At 47.8% G+C, this 20,763-nt stretch overlaps 2 protein-coding genes across 2 annotated transcripts; both read right to left on the reverse strand.

Moving 5' to 3' along the window:
• Positions 1-6,608: 6,608 nt before the first annotated feature.
• Positions 6,609-7,574, reverse strand: LOC104536697 (G-protein coupled receptor 35-like). The gene is made up of 2 exons (XM_010179395.1): positions 6,841-7,574; positions 6,609-6,666 (listed from the first exon to the last, which is right to left on the reverse strand). Exons 1-2 carry the CDS (start codon positions 7,572-7,574, stop codon positions 6,609-6,611), a joined length of 792 nt encoding a protein of 263 aa, XP_010177697.1.
• Positions 7,575-11,360: 3,786 nt separating this feature from the next.
• Positions 11,361-12,293, reverse strand: LOC104536695 (G-protein coupled receptor 35-like). The gene has a single exon (XM_010179393.1). The coding sequence runs from the start codon at positions 12,291-12,293 to the stop codon at positions 11,361-11,363; it is 933 nt and encodes a 310-aa protein (XP_010177695.1).
• Positions 12,294-20,763: the final 8,470 nt, after the last annotated feature.

Raw genomic sequence — 20,763 nt, forward strand, 5'->3', positions numbered from 1 at the left:
TGCTGGCGCTGGGACTGCCACCTGCTGTCACACTGCTGAGCCCCAGCAGGCCCCCAGCCCCATTCACAGAGCTGTTGGAGAAGTGAGGGCTGTGGCTTACAGGCACTTTTGTGATTATTATAACTGGGTTTCACTCTGAATCATAGTAATTCTCTCACCTTCCATAGTTCTCATCAGACAGCAATTCTGAGAAAATGTGTCACCGTGACCCTGTGACCTGCTGACTTTGTGACCGCTCTGTGGCTGCAGACGTCTGCTGGCCAGGGGCTCCTCCCTGGCTGCCCATTCTGACCCATTTACAGGAATTCAGACAAGTTGGTCATCAAGCTCAGAGGTCCGGCTGTTATTGCCGTGTTGGACAAACACATTTCCCCTTCCCACTTTCCAGGTCATCTTGGAGCTGTCTTGGGAGTATTTCTGCATTGTCTGTCTGCACATTACAAACCAGCCATTGAGATTAATTCCTTGTCAGTTTATAGTCAGTGTAGATCTTAGCTTAAATACTACTACTGAGCTTTCAGAGACTGCTTTTGCCGTTCTTGTGGCTGCTTCTCGGTGGATGCTTATAAATAGTTGCTGGCTTATTAGTACACCCAGCTCATTGATCCCCAACCACCACCATTTTCATGTCATGGTCCTTGTTAGTATTTTAGTTTTCAAAGTCATCTGGCTCCTGGGTTGTGACAATTTCACCACTGTTCAGAAAACACTTCACGTTGCATCATCCTCAAGTGTTATCCACACATTTCTATTGTCTCTGCCAAGGCAGTCATTACTGGTATTAATCATGAGCAGTCAAAATCGAGCCTGGAGGGAGCTCAGCTCATAGCATTTCTCCAGTGTGATGCTTCCCACCCACAGGTTGTTGCTGTGGTGGCCAGACAAGGCCAGCAAGCCATAGCTACGTCTCCATCAGCCCAGCGAGGCTTTAAGAGAGGGACAAACCCTGACATCAGGCACAAAGCAGCTGGCTGTGATCAGCAGGTTCACCAGAATATGTCAGAGCAACTCAACACCAGCTACCAGTAGACAAAGCTATCTGCAGAGAACTTACATGTCTCCAGGTATGGCTCTTGGGTCCCTGTCTAATTCCTGAACACTGCTGGTTCAGAATCTTCATGCTTCTCCAACTTGACTCTTCACCAGTCACCCTGTACACACTTGCAGCTGCTTACGGCCCCCTTCTTCCATCCAGTCGCAGATTTTATCACCTCTGCCGTGGACCAACGATGCTTCCTTGGTAATTTCCCCTGCCTCCGCAGCCTCAGCCTGGGCAGTGCTGTCACCATGTGGCGCAGCACAGATGACAATCGTGCTGTTTTCTCACTTCCTTGCTGGCAGCTCTCAGGCAGGGTAGTCTGGGGACCTATGGCACCACTGAGTACCAGTGCCTGTACAAGGTTCATTATTGCTCCCAGTGTGCTCCAGAGGACCTTTTGCTGACACCAGTGTCTACAACACCTTGGCTGGAAAAGCGATTTTCTTTGTGAAAGAAGCCAGTGAGGCAAAATAGTCCTGTAAGGTGAAGAACCACTTAACTTTTGCCTTTCTCTTTGTTCCTTTCCATTTAATGTTATTCAGACGTGTTGGGAACCTGCACATTTTTCAGATCTGAGCATAGTAGGGCTGTTACTATCAGCTCCTTCTCTTTCTTTCCCTATCCTAGAGAAGAGAATGTGTTTATTGGTCTCTATCCCCCAATCCTATTTTGGCTGACTTATTTAAAAGCCTTGTTGCTGATTTGAGACTTCATGTGCCAATTCCTTTAAAATTCTGGACTTCTTAGGTTCCTCATCCTTACTGAAAGCTGTGACAAAGTAATTGGGTAGTTGTCAGGAAAAACCTGGACAATTTTGTTATTTCTGTCAGCAGCAGTACTGAGTGATCTCACTTCTTTCCTTGTAATTTGTAACTTTTAATATCTAAAGGAAGAATTTGCTAAGACCCCTTTGATCTTTGCACTTCTTGGTCTCTTAAGACTTATTTCTGTTCTGCAGAGTCATTTTCTTTCCCTTGTAAGCTCTGCCTGATGTCCTTCTTGAGGTTGTTTCCCAGCCCTTCTCATGAAGAACTCCTCTTCTCTCCTTTTCCTCTGCTCCTGGTACAGACTGCTAATAGGACAGCTCGGATTTGATGGGCTCCTGCCTCATTCCCTGCCAGGGAAGATCTTGGTCTCCTCTGCCTCCCAGAGACTCTGCTGTGCTGGCTACAGCAAATCACAACGGGACAGGGCCTCTGGCAAGGTGAGAGGGGCACTGGTACCATCCCCACGTGTGCGAGGGGGACACAGGACACTGTGCTACCTTGTGACATTTGGGTTCTGCAATGCCTCTGCCCCGTGTGGTTTTTTCCTTGGCTTTCTCATGGGAAGATGTGATGTTGCAACAGCAGATCTTGACCAAAACAGAACTACTGGGTTGAGAGCAGAACATGTCAGACTTATTTTTAGCATGGAAAGCCTGTGAAATGGCAGTGTCAGGCTAAGTGCATCAACCTCAAACAGTGACCAGCTCTGGCTGTTAAGACTGTTTCCCCTTTCCCCTTCCTTAGCACTACACAGGAACTGAACCATGGCAGATAACGTGCTCGCAGGGCTATCAGTACTGTTGTTCCCCCCGTGCTCCTGCAGCATCAGCACTGAAGGGGTTGGCTGTGTGGTGTTGTGCTAAGGTTTCAGGGAGGGCATGGCAAAGCCTGAGCTTTGTGGCTACCTGCTGCTGCTCCGGTGCTTGCAGAGTCCCCTGCAGGTTGCCTCGCCGTTGGGACGGTTGTGCTGCACTGGGAAGCCAAAAATACAGAGATTCTGCCAAAACCTGAAAGCAGCACCTGAGTTGCTGAGATGCAGAACTCTGATATGGGCCCTTCAGCCATGGAAGGGGAGTGCTGCTGGAGCCCAACGCTCTGATGAGAGCTCAGATTTCAGGCCTGCCCAAACGCCACCAAACAGCCAAATACTGTGTTATGCCAGCTCCTGCCTTTCCTGCCTTTTAGCAAAAATACTAAAACTGATGGCTGCTCGCTTAGAAGCAAGATTCTGAATTACTTTGTAGGCTTTTCCTTGCATTGTTTTTGGTTTTTGCTTTTTTCTTAAGCCTAAAGTTTGATTGCAGCATCAATGTGCTTATTTGAAGTTTAAGCTATTGTTAGCATCTTTTTCTTTTGATGGGAAAAGAGATTATCTATTGCTTAAATGTCAGCAGAATGCAGTGGTTGAGCCCTGCCTGTTGGTGCAGCTGATGGACGCTGCTCCTCACTATTGGTAACCAGACTCTTGTGCTAGGAAATGGGAATGATTTGTGGATAACCATGTCACTGTCCTCATGGATTGCTATCCCAGTGTTGTATGTGGCCCATGTGCTGGTAATTCATCTTTTCTATTTACTGGGAGCACTCAGGGAGCTGAGGTTTTGTTCAGACTGAAGAAAGATGTCAGAAACCCATCGTAAACATCATTTTAACTTGACACGTAAACCAGATAATAATTTTTGTCCAAGGTATCCCATACATTTTCAGGTAATCAGAAAGTTCCTCACTTATCTTTGGGTTGCACTATAAATACCCTGTTGTAAGGCAGATCTTATATCATGGTAGCTAAGTCTCCTCTCTCAATCTCCAGTGTGGGTTTAGTATTGATAATAGAGGAGTCTGATGTATAATGGTAATAAATGAATATTTCTATTTATATAAATAGATGTATAGATACAAAACAGCTTTGGATTCACTTGCGGAACTTGCATTTCCTTTTTTGTTTTTGTAGCATTCAGTACAAACAACAAAAGGTATGACTCAATGATGACAGGGATTGTAAAGTCAACAAATCCTCACTTTACAGTAAGAAAAATGAACACTTAATTTTTTTAATTTAGAACATGTACGGTGGGAGACCTCAGTTTGCTTCCTGCAAGACGAAACCATTCACTTCATGCAGCTCTATATGCAGTAAGCTTGAGTGTGTGTAAGAATGTTAACTTCAAGGTTTTTGGTAAGCTGTTGGCAGTGGCAGGCAGTGAGCAAGCGGCGTTGTGGTGCTTCGTTGCTGCCTGGGGTGACACCATGGCAGCTGTTTAGTTTAACAGAGTGCCTCGTCTGTGAGCCTTCCTTGGCTTAGAAACTATCAGCTTGTGGAAGAAGAAAGTGCTCTTCAGAGCTTCGATTGCAAAATAGAAGTAAATGGCATCTTGGCAGCTGTTAGCATTTGCTATACTGTGAGGCCTATATGTGAGGCCATATGCACAAAATCATTGCCGGTTTTTATTTGAGAGTAGGTGACCTAATTGGAGCCCATTTTAAATTGGACAAGGTGCCTCCTGTCAACAGAGAGAAAACATGGACATGACTGGGTTTGCCAAAAAAGTTGTTTGCTTTCTGGATTGACAGTAGGCTAAGAGGTTGGTGTGCATCAACCCTCATCTTTTTTAAAAATAATAAACATTTTCATAATAGTCTAATGGGAACAGGCATTTGCTATAACCAATGAGGTGCAAAATCCTACAAGGGAATCCCAGAGCCAAAAGTGGTTTTGAAGGCCCTCTGTGCTGTTTGTGCAACAGAAGTCTCTTCCTTGACTGGACATGACAACAGACCATAGGGAGAATGGGCTAATGGGGACCCTGGACCTCTTCCTCTCTGAGGATAGTTAATTGCAACGTATCTGTGGACAACTGCAAGGGTGACAGCATTCGTGCGTCTCCTTAAGCAATAGATGGTTTTTAAGATCAGGCACTATTTGTCTTTATCTTTTCCTGTCTTTAAAAAGAGACTTTAAAAGGCAGAATGAGGGCCAAACAACAGTTGCAATGATTAAGTGGGTCACGTACATACGTGGCCCATTTGCTTTGCTTGTAGTGGGATTACCCATAAAGCATTAAATAAAACATCAAAGAAAATTGGAACATAAATGATCAACTAAATGACCTCAGTAGCTGCATCCATTTTATGCCGCACTTGCCTACTGCAGCTTCCGTTGTGTCAGAGACCTCTGCAAAGGATTGACAGAAAGCAGGTAGATCTAATGTTTGTATGGAGAGGACTTTCTGTGATGGGAAGAGTAGTTTCCTATGTAGTTTGGCCAATGTCTAGTCAGTGGTTTCAGCATGTGGTCTGCAAACACTAGAAAGCGACAGGCTACTTGTAGGGGAACTATTTGTAAGTTGTCACTAAGAAGGTTAATTGTCTGTAGGTTTAAATTTTTTAGGGGTTTACAAGTCAGAAGACACTGAAAATCAAGGACCATGAAGCCAACCAAGATACAGCTATCACATACATTTCATAAACCCTACAGTGTTTCCAATGCTGACTTAAAGTTACTTAACTGACTATATGAAAAAATGTTAGATAACATTTCTATGCAAATAAACATGAAGTAGTCATGCCCTGGCACTGGCCCCCCCCAGCTCAGGTTTCTCTATGGGATGCTTGCTTCTGGTGCCCCAAGACCTTCCTCTGTAGCTTATACTGCTTTGGGCTGCTCTGTTGTTGCTGCCCTGTGGGCTGGGAGGATACGTTGTGCATAGGCAGCAAGCACAGAGGAATTTGGAGAAAAAAAGCCCAAACCCAAAGCAGTTCTTCATCATGTAAGACAATGCCATCTGTCTGCCTCATCTCTGCAGAAGGGCCTTAAAAACCCCACCTGGATCAAACCTCCCCTGAAAACTGTTTATGGATATGGAGGGAAAGACCAGGGCTGCATCTGCTTGGCGTTGCTCGCTACTGCTTTCTGGGCAATGTTCCTCCAGTGAGAAGCTGTGATAACTCGGGCAGATGCGATCACCAGATGTGACACCCATTGAAGATTCGATCTCATTACAGTACACCACCACAACTGTCACCAGGGTTTGCAGCAGTTGCTCCAATGAGACCGGTACTTCCCAGCTTTAGACTTGATATGCGAAGGGTCTGTGCTGTGGTCCACAACGCTTTGCATAGCTCAGGTATTCCATGCAGTAGTGGTTTTATTTATACCCACAATCATTTTAGTCTCACAAATGCCAGAGCATTGCCACGAGCTAATACAAGTATCATATGGCAGGAAGGGGCAATAGTCTCATGTCACTGTCTGACTCCTGCAGTTTACTCAATGCACGATAGCTGGTGGTAGCTGCAGGCTTCAAAATTATATAGGTTGCAGGAAACTACCACTGTATGGGCCAATTCTTTGATGTGAGCAGCACAGATGTATTAGGTTTGGCATTGTAGTACAGGGGTTTTTTCTTGGTTTTTAGTGACCGTATATATTACAGTACTAGAAGCGGATTTGTGTACTGCTGTAAGGGTTCAGATTCCTATGTTTAGCTGCATGATGTGTACAAATAAGCACACGGTGGAAATGGCCTTATCATCTGTTCTCCATACCACATGGCTATCGTGACCGGGAGACACCTGAAGCTGCGATAAAAGAATTGAAGACAACAGGCAGAGCTGGAGTCAAGTCACTGAGAACAGCAGGGCAAAATTCAAGCTAATATCAGACCACTTGGAGGGGGTTGCCCGTCTTTGCAGGTATGCCTATACCTACAGTGATTGCAAATACTGTAGGTGGTCCCATTCCCTCTGCCTTGCAGCTTGAGCAGCACTGTAGCTCTCAACACCTATAGTGCCCCACACCTTTTTTACATCATGACTTGATCTGTGCGTGGCTGAGACTCTTGGCTTTGGTTCGTCTTGAACCTGATTGATATACAAGGGGGGAACAGAGAATGAAATTCATGAAATTCCTTGGCTGCAAAGTAATAGCAAAATGCATCCAAACAGCAGTTGGAATTAGCTAAGCATGCACAGATCTGAATAGAGGCTCTAACTTCCGAGAGCAGAGAACTAGTTCCAGTAAAATCAATTACAAACCGCAACATCAGTGTGATGTAGAAGGGTGAAAAACATACAATGAATACACACAAATTCACAGAAACAATGTGGATTGCTTTCTGGATTAGCTTTGTCTCATGAGAGCCCATGGCCATCTTCTTTTTGAGACATCTGATGACTTGTACTGAGCAAAAAATCACTATCCCTAAGGGAATAAAATACTCAAAGATAATGGAGAATAACAGTGAATAATTAAGTTGAATAGTTTGTCTCCGAAAGCAGACTTTATCCTTTTTGTTACGAAATCTTGGACGCAAAGAGGAATAAATTATCAGTGTTACCCAAAGAAAGCCACAGACAGAAGCTGATTTCAGTGGAGATCGAAGAATCTTTGCTTTTAGAGGGAACTTGATTGCAATGTATCGATCCATCGCAATCAGGGTGATGATGAGGATGCTCATAGGCATGTTTGTAAAATACATGTTCTGTATGGTGAAACACAGGTTGTCTATGGGGTGCTCATACTTGGTAAAATATATCAGGAAGGGCAGGGCAACGAGCAGGAAACTATCTGCGACCATGAGGTTGATCATGTACACCCTGGTCTCGGTCCACCTCTTGAGCTTGTAGCAGAAGACCCAGAAGGCGATCATGTTCAGTGGGATCCCCAAAGAGAGCACTGGGATGTAGACGAGCAGTTGAAATAGCATGATGCCACTCTGCAGAACGTCATCTTCGTCTGCGGTGCAGTTCTCCGCGGTGCAGTTCTCCATGTTGTGTCGTCTCTGCAAGAATAGGGCACAGATATGAGACCGAGCGTGGGGACAGGTCCTCTGGGCAAGGTCTTGCTGCAGTGCCCCTGCTCTCGTGGCTCTGCGGCCCTTTGTGCCCCTGTATCACATATGTAGGTGGCCCCTCGGGAGGCTCTGTGGCTCATCAGCACCGTCTGTCCCTCAGCCATCAGAGTAACGCTGTCACTCGCCACTGGCTATCACAAAAACGCAGAGGCAACCCTCTCTTGCAGCTATTGCAGGGTTAAGCCTGTCTTGCCCTCCATGCAGTCCTGGTTTGCACCATTTAGGAAACAGCAAGGCGTCTGCAAAGCGGAACGACAGTTTTTGTGGTCCCTTATCTTTGCTGCTGCTGAGGTTATCAGAGAGTCACTGGCTTTAAGGCAGTCCAAAGCAGAGCTGGGCAGCAATTCCCCTTTTGACCTCCAAGGCCCTTGCTTTGCAGTGGAAGCCACTCTGTAGGTTTGCTCTGGGTCTTGCCGGCCCTGCGAATCTACACTTCACTTTCCAGCAGCTCAGGTGGCTTCATTCCCGGGAAATGCTGCTGCAGGCTGGTGGGTGGGTGCCTGCTGCGGACAGGCTGCCCTCAAGCACCAACCTGCTCCTCTCACTGCGGGATGCTGGGGAGGAATAGCTCAGCACGGGTGCCACCAGCCCCAGCAGATGACAGATCACCAAAGAGAGAAGGGAAAGTGAGCATGCCTGTCTGATCTCAGCCCCCAAAGTTAGGAAGCCAAAATTTTGCTAGAACGGAAAACATGAATCTCAGAACTTAGATTAGACTGCCAATACTCCTTTAAATGTGTCAGGGCATCTGCTACCAGCAAAGAGGCTGCACAGAATGAGTCACGCTTACTGTGTAGCTCATAAAGGAAGTGTTTACAGAGAGACAGGAGAGGAAAATGCCCAGATTCCTACAAACTCTTACAAATACATTGCCTTATAAGTCAGTGGCTTCTAAGCATCAACATCTAAACTGTAGTGAAAATGTCTGATTGCATGAACTAAGTGAACAGTTTGTATTGTCTGAAACTGGGAGATGGATCTGACAACCATGGAGGAAAGCACAGCACCTTCCCTGGCACCAGAACTGGTTTTGTTTTATTGAACCACAGCGCTATGGTCGTTTTTAGGGTGAAATTTATGGAGGAACTAAGGTACAGCCAGTGTCCTGACTCTCTTGGGCTTTCAGCCTCACAGGTTCTTGGACGCACTGTGGTACCACCTACCCGGCAACCATTCCCCTTAAGCTACTGTGGTCATCCTGCGGTGAAAAAGCCACTCTCTGCATGCATAGCCCTGCCCTGAGGAGCAGCTGAGCGCACTGGGCTGGGCATCCCAGCCCTACTGAATCCTCCACATCAGCACGGAGCCAGTGATGGTTCCCGAGGTCCCGTGCCTGGGTGCATCCAGGCTCACAGAAGAGGCACACTAAGAAGCACTGGTGTGAAACTGCAGCGAGGGATGAAGACCCCCCCTGAGCGACAAAAATAGTGAGGCATAACAGCTGTGAAAGCAGGAGGACACAGAGGCATCTGTGTAAAGCTGAGGATCGACAGCAGGCAGCCTCGGCTAGCGCTCCAAGGTAGGAGATGAGAAAGTACTTCACACCCTAAAGTACAGAGCAGAGCACCGGTGTGGGAAGAATTAAAAGACATTACCTGTTTCTTGTGAGGCCGTCGGGTGGGTTTAGTCCTCAGAAAGGTTGCGGTGTGGCTGTGGGTGTCCTGGCAGGGGATCTGTCAGGGCTGGGGGTGCCAGCGCAGGGTGCTGCTCTGTGCAGGGCGCAGCTGCCTGAGAGCCTGCTGTTGACAGCTCCGGACTGCTCAAACACAGCAGCGAACTCTGCTTCCCCAAGTGTTTCATTAGCACCTACTTTTTGGGATGATCGAATCTCTGGTGCCCTCTGTTGTTCTGCTCACATCAGTTCAGTGCTTTCCCATCTTTTTTTTCCACCCAGTCTGCGCTTCCCCCACTCACCTCACACAAACTAGCAATTAAAATTTAATATTTTCAGTGGTGGGAAAACAGATAATTTCTGAAATAAAGCCCATAATGGTTGCAAATTGCCCTTCTGGCAGCAAAAGATCCCCCAGGGAGCATGGCAGTCCACGCAGTCTGCAGTGTGGTTGCAGAGCGTGACCCAGGCAGGCAGCAGCATGGACTCCAATGACCCTTACATAGGGGCATGTCAGTCCTTGTGCACCCCATGATAGTGAGCCAAGGTTGAGGGGACCCTGTGTGCTTCTCTTTGATGTCTTTACAAGAAAGGTGACCGACATATGGGCCTGCTCATCCTCTGAAGTAGCCAGGAATCTACCACTGCTCATCACCATCACTGGAAAGCCCGTACTGGTAATGACAGTCACTGCCAACTGGGCATGGGCAAGCCCCAGATGCCAATGAGCATGCCATAAGTGCCAGGACCTTTACAAACATGTTTATGAATGTGCTCCAGTGGTATTTTATAGTCATTTTGACAGCTTTTGCTGGCTGCAGCATTTGCAGTCCCATCTATGTGAGCCAGCTGATGGGAGCCAGGCTCTGGGTCCTTCAGGATTTGTCCTATTAATTCATGTCTCCAGATGCAGTCCCAAAGGTGACAACGGCAGATGGAGCAGCCACTGTGGGCTCTCTGAAGGCACAAGTAGGTTACAGGGGAAAATGCATGAGTGGGCAGGGAAAGCTGCTCCGTACTGTCTCCTGGAGCACTCTGAGTATTGCCTTGGAGGCCATTTTGGAGATATTTCAGTATTTAGAAAGAAGAAATCCCAGTCCCTAGGAGCGTTTGAACAGCATGTACAGGGTCAACCCACTCCCCATCTTGCCTAACTTTTCTAGGCTGCTGACTCATGGACAAAAGCGCTTCACCCATGGGATCTTTAGGGGTGTCAGTGTGGGCAGCTGTGGAAGCTCAGAGCCAGCTGTGTCCAGCTGTGGGGTTCAACTGGGGTGTGATATACTGACCCTCACCTGGTGCCACAACGTAAACCCATAATGCATGGGCAGCCAAAGCCTAAACAGAGCTCAAAGGGTCTCCTCAGGAGTGGGAGCAGCAGGACCCCGGGGATGGCCACTGTAAGGGAGTGACTCTGTGCCAGTGCAGCAGGAGGGGAGCTGGCAGGAGGACTTGGCTCTGAAACCTCCTGGACTTTGTGCCTTTATGGCACTGGAGAAGTCTTGCTTTCACCCAAAGAGCATTCCTTCACATCTGTCTGACCCACTGATTTGAAGGAGAAGGGCAGTCAGCAGAGTCTAAGCTGTTTTGTAGGGCTGGGTACTTATTACCAAGCTGGTACCGTCTGAACCCTTCCCGGCCCACCAAAGGAATATGATCAAAATTAACTGGATTATTTTAATAATGCAGACAACCTGAAATACACAATGAGGTAAAACACAACACAATCTTTTGTGCGAGTTGGCAATAAAGATTAATTGACTTCAGCTGCAAAACGAACTAAAACAGGGAGACGTACATGGGTCACCAGTAACAAGTAGGTGCCGGTGGTTGACATGGAGACATGTTAAAGACCAGCAAATACATACACCCCTTTACACATTGTGAAATAATGTATTTGTTTAATAGAAGCACGGAGTATAAATGCCAATTAACTCAGTAATGCTAAACCTAATGAAGATTTCCCTCGGTAGAAAGGGCAATGGCTGTCCCACTATCACTGCAGCTGTATCTTCTCTTGATGCTACTGAGTTATCGTGATGGGTTTTGAGTTTGGTGTTTTTTCTTCTCCCCCACCCACCCAGCTTCCTTTAGCAAGTGTGTGTCTGGAAGGAGTGGGTTTGATCTGTTTTTGCAGTGCTGGGTTTGGGCAGCAGAAGGGCTTCATGGAACTCCTTGGTCACAAAGTAGTAGCAGACGCTATCAAGGCAGCAGTTGGACGTGGCAACACACTTGGTCACAGAGGAGAAGTTCTTCATAACCTGAATCAGAAAACAGGTAGCTCCAACATTGTCCATTATGAACCTGGCAAGTAGCCCAAGGTAAGCTGGCAGAAAACATATTAGAAACACAATCAGATTTGCATAAATAACGTAAACAGCCTTCTGGAATAGTTTTTCCTCTGGTGGATTTGTGTTCAGATGCCTCTTAAGGTTCCTGATGACTTCTGCGGAGCAAAAAGTCAAGGTTGCTAATGGAAGAGTGAAAATGAAGAAAATGGAAAGCAAATTCAGAGCAGCAGATGCGGTGGTGTCCTTCTGAAAGCAGAAAGCAGCGTGTCTCTGCCGAAGCTGTATGGTGGCACCGATTATCACGGAGACCCACAGGAGCCCACAGAGAAAGGCAGCCTTTGACACAGTCCTGAAGGTCCTGGCTTTCAAGGGATGCTTTATGGCAATGTACCGATCGATGGAGATAAATGAAATTATGTAGATGCTCACTACCATGTTGATGAAATACACTGCCTCTATAAACTGGCAGAGTTCGTCCCGGGTTGACTTATGCCAGAGCAAATAAGCCTTGAAAGGCAAAATGCAGATGACGAAGCAGTCTGCAACGACTAAATTGACTACATAAACTCTGGTTTCTGTCCACTTCTTCATCTTGCAGAAGAACACCCAGAGGGCAAGAACATTAAACAGCGCTCCCAAAAAGAAAATTAGGATGTACAGAGCAAATTCAATGAGACGAACGTGGTAAAACACTTCTAGATCTGCGACGCTGCAGTTGTTGGACACATCCATAGTCCTGTTGTGTAGGTGTTGTGTGATGTTCTGAGACCTGAAATGGGAAAAGATATGGTGAGACTTTCCTACTACCTCTCAGTACATGTATGGCTCCTATTAAAAAAGGGCATTTAAGTAAATATTTACTTTGTAATGAGTGTGAATTTGAGCCTACAAAGATGGCCTTCTCAGCATGAGACTGGGATGCATCCTTTGTCAAGCTTGCTTTATATTGACTCAGTTTATGGGTAAATATCACAAGGTACACTTCCAATAGGACATGGCAGACAGCCTTTAGGAAATAAGGGCATCTTATAGAGGCCATCTTATGGGGAAGAGGGGTGTGGGGGTGGAATAACACTTAGAAGAGCCCGCATAGATAGCAGTGGCATCCTGTGACAATGTGAACACTAATTCCTTAAGCCAGGCTGTGCAAATGAAGTAAAAGTGCCCTTAGCTTGGTTTTGAGCTAGGACAGGGATTGCAGCACCAAAGCTAAAGCCCAGCGTACCCCATAAGCAAAAGCTCTTCTACCAGTTCTGCTGGCTTAGGAGGCAGAGTAGGGTGATGAAGGGTATTGCAGATGTCTCTTCATAAGTATCCTCATGCTCTAGCTCGAACTGAGCAGGTTTCTAAGCCTTTGGGCTGCTTTGCAAAGCTGGAGGAAAACAGAGCAGAATCTGAGTTTCTGAATCCCAAAGACATGCTTGAAATCCTAAGGAAGTGAGTGAGGCATGCTGCCCTCCACCTCCTTGGGAGGGGAATGGTGGGGTGGAACGGTTATTCTGATTTTGAGCCCATTCGTTCCAGGAGAGAGTACGAGACTGCAGATGGAAAGCAGAAAGACATACCTGAAAGAGGAAGCACCGGTGCAGAACAAGGAACTTGCCATTAAGAGCTGCATGAGATGGTTCCTGCTCAAGGCAGGCATCCTGCCGGCCTCCAAGAGAGGTACGTAGTAGGTACTGAGTCTTTGTCACATCCGCTGCTAGGTGTTTCGCAAAAGTATTGGTTGCGTGAAGCGTGTGAGTTCACAGGCTGATAAAAATCAGCCTTCATCAGACCCCATCCTGTGCAAAGTGGCTCTGTGTGACGAGCACATGGAACAATTCTCTGAACTGGTGATTCTGTGCCTCTGTCACTGCATTTCTACTTGCATCTAACTGCACTTTGGAAAGAATTTTACCTTTTGACGTAAAATAAGTTATTTACCATTCTAACAGGGGCGTGAAGTGGTGAGGGAGCTCATGAAATCCTACAGCTTTTAGAGCTGTAGCAAGGGACATCATGACTGAAGATGCCTTGTTAAGCAGTTATTTGCAAGCAATTCAGACCTTGCGGTCAGATGGTGAGGGCACTGCCTGCAAAAGCAGACTTTAGTTCTGAAGTAAGTGATAAACACACAAACATCTCAGTTGCTGGGGGGATATGTATTGGGCTCTAGCAGGCACTAATGTGACTCCTGCGTAGAGCTCTCTCCCAGTTCTTGTATGCTCAGGTCTGGCTGTCGCAGCCAAGGCTTGCTGCTCACTGACTGCACCCTGGAAGGAAGCTGACAGCTGAGACCTGAGGAAATCCTCTCTCCACTACGGTAAGCAGCAGCAGGAAAACACCTTCCACCAAGGGCTGAAACTGCCACGTCGTTATGGTAGCTAACTGCACGAGGCAGATGTCTTTGCTGGCATGGCTGATGCCCAGGTTGCTTTTTGTTGACCTTAGTTCAAGAAGGACAGGAACTGCTTGAAAGAGTCCAGCACAGCCACAAAGATGCTGGAGGGAGTGGAGCATCTCCTGCTGAGGAGCGGCTGAGGGAGCTGGGGCTCTTGAGCTTGGAGCAGAGGAGACTGAGGGGTGCCCTCATTCCTGGGGATCCATTGGGAAAGGGCAGTGTCAGGAGGAAGGAGCCAGGCTCTGCTCTGGGATGGCCAATGCCAGGACAAGGGGCAATGGTCCCAAGCTGGAGCACAGGAGGTTCAAGCTGAAGATGAGGCCAAACTTTGTGAGGGTGAGGGTGGCAGAGCATGGCCCAGGCTGCCCAGAGAGGTTGTGGAGTCTCCTTGTGTGGAGACACCCAAAGCCCTGGCCGTGTTCCTGTGTGACTGCTCTGGTGATCCTGCTCTGGCAGGGGTTGCACTGGGGGAGCTTTCCAGGTCCCTTCCAACTCCTGACATTCTGTGATATTCTGTGATCTGCAACGCCAGCAGCAGCCTCTGCATTGAAGTACAATGCAAGCAAACCATACTGGTGTGCTCTGCAGCAGCGAAGGGCTCTGGCTGAAACTGCTTTTGGAGCTGGAGATGTAGCCCAAACACTGTTCCCAGCATCAGTGATCTGCCCTGCCATGGGGGCTTTGAGCCTAGAAACTTGGGGGAGGAGGGAGGAAACAATCAGAGGGTTTTAAAGCAGGCAATGTAGCACAGATAGGATATGGCTGAGCAGAAAATGTCTTTACTGAGATGCAGTGTGATAAGCTAGCATATCCTGTGGCTGCTGGAAATTGTTAAAGTGGGGTAGATGCGACGGCTGCAGCATCGGAGGGGCTAGACAGCAACCTACAGCTTTGAGAAAAGAAAAGGATGGAGACAGCTGTAACACAGCATTTTGCTGCTGCTGGAGGACCAGGGACAGGCTGCGGCTTGATGGACAAGGTCACCAGTACCATGGAGTGTGTTCTGCTTTCCCCACACCATAGACAAGGGAGAGCTGATCAGCAGCTGGGGTGGGTGAGGGAAGGGACCTGGAACTGAGCGGAGGGAAGGGATGAAGGAAAATGGGGTGGGAAGGTTGGGGTACAGCTTGGCATTTCCTGCATCAACTGCCTTCAAACCTGCCACTGCCATGGCAACGTCCGCGATTTTCACCAACTTTCCTACAAATTGAATGGATGGCTGTCAGCAAAGATTTAATGAATATGCAGTATAGGTATGAGAATGGACTTGGGCAGGGCTGCTGGCTGGGTGTTGGGCAGCAAGCTGTGCTGGGAGGGAAGCATGGCCAGAGAGAGAGCAGACAAAGTGCCTCTGTGGCCAAAGAGCCCCAGGCAAGGGCCCTGGCACAGCACTTAAGTGAGAGGCTTTTCCTCTCTGTTTCCAAAAAGCATAAAGAAACCTGGAAACCGCCTGCTCCAGCCTTGCTCTTGTTCACAGCTCTCTCAGACACAGCGATCTAAGGCACAGCACTTTATTTTCTTACTTTTTTGAAACTTATGTTCTTTCAGGCTTATCTGTCTGCATCCCTTGAAAACAGTAATGCAGCCATCCTGACCACAGAACTGCTTTGAAAGACCCTGAATGAGGATGCAAGGGTTCACTTAGACAAAAAAAGAAATCTTTTGGAATTGCTTGTTTCCCCATGTTGGGAATTTAGCTTCCAGTTAGTTCCCAGCTGCTGTTAGGAAGTAATGTGCTGTAAAGATATTGGGAAATATTGGGATATATTCTGGAGAATACCTTGGAGTAAGGACAGAAACCAAAGGGCTCAGACATTGCAACCTAGGGCATGGACCTCTGCATCACTGCCCTGCAGAAACCAAGTGTCTGAGCCTCCTCTGCCTCCTCCCAAGCACAGCAGGACCCTGAGCAGCAGTTCACAGAGAGCAAGAGAGAACAAAACAAAGTGATGTTACCTCTGGGTTTAGTGCCACAGAATCAACAACGGGTCCCGATGGCGGCAGGGCTCACAGGTGCTGGTGCAGCCAAATATCCTGGCCAGGAGCAGGGCCAGCTGGTGTGGCTGCAGGACTGGCACAGGCTGCAAGTGCAGGGCAGGTGCCCAGCACTAACACTTGAGGGTTTCTATAGCACCTCCTCCTCCTCCTGCGTAGGAGAAGACTTCACGTCGCTTTAGTCTTCGGTGTGAATCTGCTGACCAAATAAATGGTGGCAACGCTTTCCACTGAGGTCTGGTCATTCAGCACTTTCTAAAATGGTGTGTCAAATGGCTAGCAGCAGTGCTCACGAAATGCTGATTTAAAAAGCTGGGTTGAAACGTAAGCTAAGCAAGGCCAGGAGGATGCGATACCTGGTATGAGATCACCCCATGCAGCTGGAGGTGCAGGGTCCTCCAGCCGAGTGGTGAGCTGAATCATGTTTGCACAGCTCTGAGAGGGCATTAGGCACACTGAGCAGCTTTGCAGGCAGCGCAGGCTCTCTCTAGGCTGGAGCAACCCTCCTCAGATGCAGAGTGCTGCACCCAAATGGCTCCTTGGGACGGGTTTGGTGCCTGGAGGGATGGAGCAGGAGATGGCCATGATGGGGTCAGTGGCAGGGTGCAGCCTGCACTCCTATTTGAACACAGGTACAGGCTGAGCACCCAAGAGCTTCAGGCTGATGACTGAACCAAGGCCTTGGCATCTCACAAGGATGGCAAAGAGCCTAGCTTGTCAGATCTGTGTTGACAGAAGTGGAGGGGGAGAGAGAGACCTATAAGCCCCAAAGGCTCAGTGATGAGCTATTTAATTGGTGTCAATGATCAGGATGCCATACAGATACTGGGGAATGGTCTCACTGCCAACTTACCCTTAGTACCTGACCAACTGTAGCACTTCTTGGTTGCAGTGATGCTACTACCAGGCTTACACACCTTATAGCCACTGTATAACCACAGAGATCTGTGTGCCGATCACCGCCCTCAGGAGGCAAAGCAGCATCCACAGCCCCCAGATTCGTCTGTCACGAAGGAAAAACCATCAGTGCCTAAGGTAGGAGCACATAAAATGTCTCTGACCCACATGCTGTAAGACTTTCAGATATCATCTGGCATTTGTGAGGTGCTGTGGTGGAAGAGGGCATCCTCTTCATCACAGCTCAGCAGGCTTTCCAATCCCACCTGCCACTTAAGGGGACACAAATGCCTTTGTGTAGGGTTACTTCTGACTCAAGACTGCTGCGTGTGTCCCTGACACCAACATACACCTTCCCAGGGCAGTACTCCAGGTTGGCAGCATGGCAAATTATGGTGTTGAACAGTGTCTAATGGGGCATAGGAAATACCCAGGTTGCCACATTTGCCACAGCTTTGTCCTGCTCGTGGACTGGGGAGAGCAGGGTCCAGCCTGGACACAGGGATTTGTTCCTCTGTGGTAGAGAGGAGAAGGCTGTGCTGGAAGATGCTGAACTAACACAGTTGACATTTGTTTGTGATTTGCTAAAATATAGTGCACTAAGCAGGACTAGACGATGTGGTTTTGGTCGTGGTGTGAAACAGGGGAAACGCCTACACGGGATGCTGCTGACCTTCACAAGACACCCTGGGTGACCTTTGAAGGTACCACCTTTTCCATGGCAGCAAGGCAACAACACTCTTAAACTTGGGGTATTTTTTTCGTTTGTTTCCTACCCCACAACCATGAACACCTCATTTCTGCATTAATCCATTTAAAAGGTCACTTTGCTGTGCCATCCTTTGAGTGTGGAAGGTGTCTTCACCTTTGTTAAAATTCCAAATTCAAGGCTTAATTTATTTACAATTTGCATTCATGTGTCCAAGGAGGAGGAAACCAAAGAAGACATAAGGATAGAGTTGTCTGCAGAGCTAGCTGTGCCGTATTCAAGGGCGAGCTGCAGCAATACCTCACCTGTACAACGCTGCAGAAGGACATCATCCAGGTGCCTCTGTTTTGAACGGATTTTACATATGACCCACACACATACTGGAATGGATCATTTGTGCTCTTCAGGCTGTACACCAGCCTATTCAGCCTCATTAATGCTTATGCTATAGACTAAGCTCACTGTTTTCTTGAGCTGAAAAAACTTCTGCTGTTTAGACAAATATGAGAATCATTTTGTCTCTGAATGCCCTGCACTTGGGTGGGAGCACCTGATGTTTCAAGAGCTCCAGCAGATATTTTTCTCTCTTTCTCACAATCACAACGCAAAAAAAAATATATAAAAAGTTAGGTTTTGCTAATGGGAAACAACAGAGGTTGGAGTGGAGGTAGGTCTGGTAATTGCAACACATGCTTGCCTGACCTTGTCTTGCTCTCAGGAGAACAAATCAGTTTATACTCTGCTCTCAGCAACCAGTAATTTGTCTGTAGTCATCCTCCCCACTTCTACATCTGAACAGAGGCACTTTCAGACCAGGAGGAGCAATCATTCCTTCAATGTAGCACATGCAAGCATTAGAGGCTTTTGCTTATTTTTCCACTTGTCTTCTCAACTACATTACATCTTGTTTCTTATAAATGCAGATGAGAACGTGCAGTTCAGCTGAGAGGTTTCCCCCTACAGAAATGGCTCCATTGCCCCATGTGGTGGCAATGTGTTAAACACCCATGTGGTGGGTGTATGAGAAGGGGTGGTTGTAGGGCAGAGAGGTTCTCCTGCCCCTCTGCTCTGCCCTGCTCACACCACAGCTGCAATCTTGTGTCCAGTGCTGGGCCCTCAGGGCAAGAAGGACAGGAACTGCTTGAAAGAGTCCAACAGAGCCACAGAGATGCTGGAGGGAGTGGAGCATCTCCTGCTGAGGAGCGGCTGAGGGAGCTGGGGCTCTTGAGCTTGGAGCAGAGGAGACTGAGGGGTGCCCTCATTCCTGGGGATCCATTGGGAAAGGGCAGTGTCAGGAGGAAGGAGCCAGGCTCTGCTCTGGGATGGCCAATGCCAGGACAAGGGGCAATGGTCCCAAGCTGGAGCACAGGAGGTTCAAGCTGAAGATGAGGCCAAACTTTGTGAGGGTGAGGGTTATGGAGCATGGCCCAGGCTGCCCAGAGAGGTTGTGGAGTCTCCTTGTGTGGAGACACCCAAAGCCCTGGCTGTGTTCCTGTGTGACTGCTCTGGTGATCCTGCTCTGGCAGGGGTTGCACTGGGGGAGCTTTCCAGGGCCCTTCCAACTCCAAACATTCTGGGTTTCTGTGTGACTCTGTGATTTTCTAGAACACCTACAAGAAAGCCCCACCCAGCCCTTGCCATTGCACCCAGGTGATGGGGGCCATGGCACCACAGCACTGCTGCCTGGTCCCAAGTGCAGGGGTGGCTCTTAGCACACCATGAGCCAACTCGGGTGCAGAGGTGGTTGGTGGCTCCAGCACAGCACTGCTCCAGAGCATGACCTAACCCAAAGGTACGGGTGTACTGTGCGCCGTGTTCTGGGTGGAGCAGATAGAAACAGCACAGGAAAAACGTCAAAAGTTAATTTCCCATTTTCAAAGACCCTGCTCAAGGTCCTGTGTCCTCACGTGATCCTGCCTTTGTGGACAAATGACCATACCCCACCACACACACCCAGTACATCATTAAACTGCAAAGCTTTTGCTGTGGGAGGTAGAAAAGCAATCAGAGGGTTCACAGAGATACAGGGGGAACCGTTTACTATAAAGATGCATTTTTCAGAAAAAAAATTATCCCATCATTTACGAACTAGCAAAGAATTAGCAAAGGAGAGGTGACAGATAAGATTCAACTCCATCTTGCGTAATTCACGAAAGGTGATTCATCTGTGCCCAAAAGCTGCCGTTTTATCACAGATCTCAAAAACATTCATGAGCAAATGTTTCATCTGATGTGTTTCCATTTCCTGAACTAGAAAACAAATTTAGGAAAACAGTTTAATAATAAGTTTAATAAATTTTAGGAATTACTCATTCACCCTTTGATTTGGTATTTCCAGAAGGTCAATGAGCTGACTCTAGAGAGAGAGGTTAAGCAGAGATGATGAGTGCCAAGGAGTTATATTTTAATCTCCTCTTTGTTATTGTGTACCAGATAACTCTGCTGGAGAGGTGAGCCATGCACAGGAAGATGATAAGCAAAAAAAAAATCACAGAACTGCATGCAAGAGCCCAATACAGCGTGGCAGCCTTGTTCTCCATACAGTGGCGATGGCTGATAAAGCAGTCATGTCACAGCACCACGCAAGGCACTCCCTGCACCAGCCACCACATTTCAGCAGTGCTTGGCTGCATGGGAGGTGGAAACCCAGCCAAGAGCAGTTGGTGGAGGGTCACACAGAATCACAGAATGTTAGGGATTGGAAGGGACCTCAAAAGATCATCTAGTCCAATCCCCCCATGCCAGTCCCCAGCAGCGGGCAGGGACTGCCATGAAGGAGTCGCTGGATGGTGACATCCACCTGGTCCTCCCAACGCCACGAGTGACCTGCACCAGACCTGTCACTACTACAGTATCCAGTGTGGGAAGCCCTGCCCGGCCTCAAGCCCTCTGTTGGTTTTTCAGACCATACATGAGGAGCAATCTGTGCCTAGCTAACCAAAGACATGACAGGACTGTGCTGAAGGACTTGGGCACGTTGTTTATCCCTCCTGCACCAACAGACGGGTACAGTTACAACACACCACCACTGTAAGCACCAGCTCTAACAAAAATCAATGTCTCATCAAGGATTAAGTGGCTAAATACTTGTTACTGATCAGAGATACGTCAGATCCATCAATAAAATTACACAGCTTCTAAGTGCCAGGGCCAGAGGGCACAGCAGCTAATGATGACAAATGGGCTTTTCCTTCCCATTCAATGTAATTAAACTGCAA

This window comes from Mesitornis unicolor, unplaced genomic scaffold, assembly GCF_000695765.1.
Source record: "Mesitornis unicolor isolate BGI_N332 unplaced genomic scaffold, ASM69576v1 scaffold722, whole genome shotgun sequence".
NCBI lineage: Eukaryota > Metazoa > Chordata > Aves > Mesitornithiformes > Mesitornithidae > Mesitornis > Mesitornis unicolor.

Coding starts and splice junctions, on each gene's coding strand:
- LOC104536697 (XM_010179395.1), bottom strand. CDS start 7,574: ATGGAGAACTGCACCGCGGAGAACTGCACCGCAGACGAAGATGACGTT. Junction 6,667..6,840: donor TACATCACACTGATGTTGCG/GTTTGTAATTGA, acceptor TATATCAATCAG/GTTCAAGACGAACCAAAGCC.
- LOC104536695 (XM_010179393.1), bottom strand. CDS start 12,293: ATGGATGTGTCCAACAACTGCAGCGTCGCAGATCTAGAAGTGTTTTAC.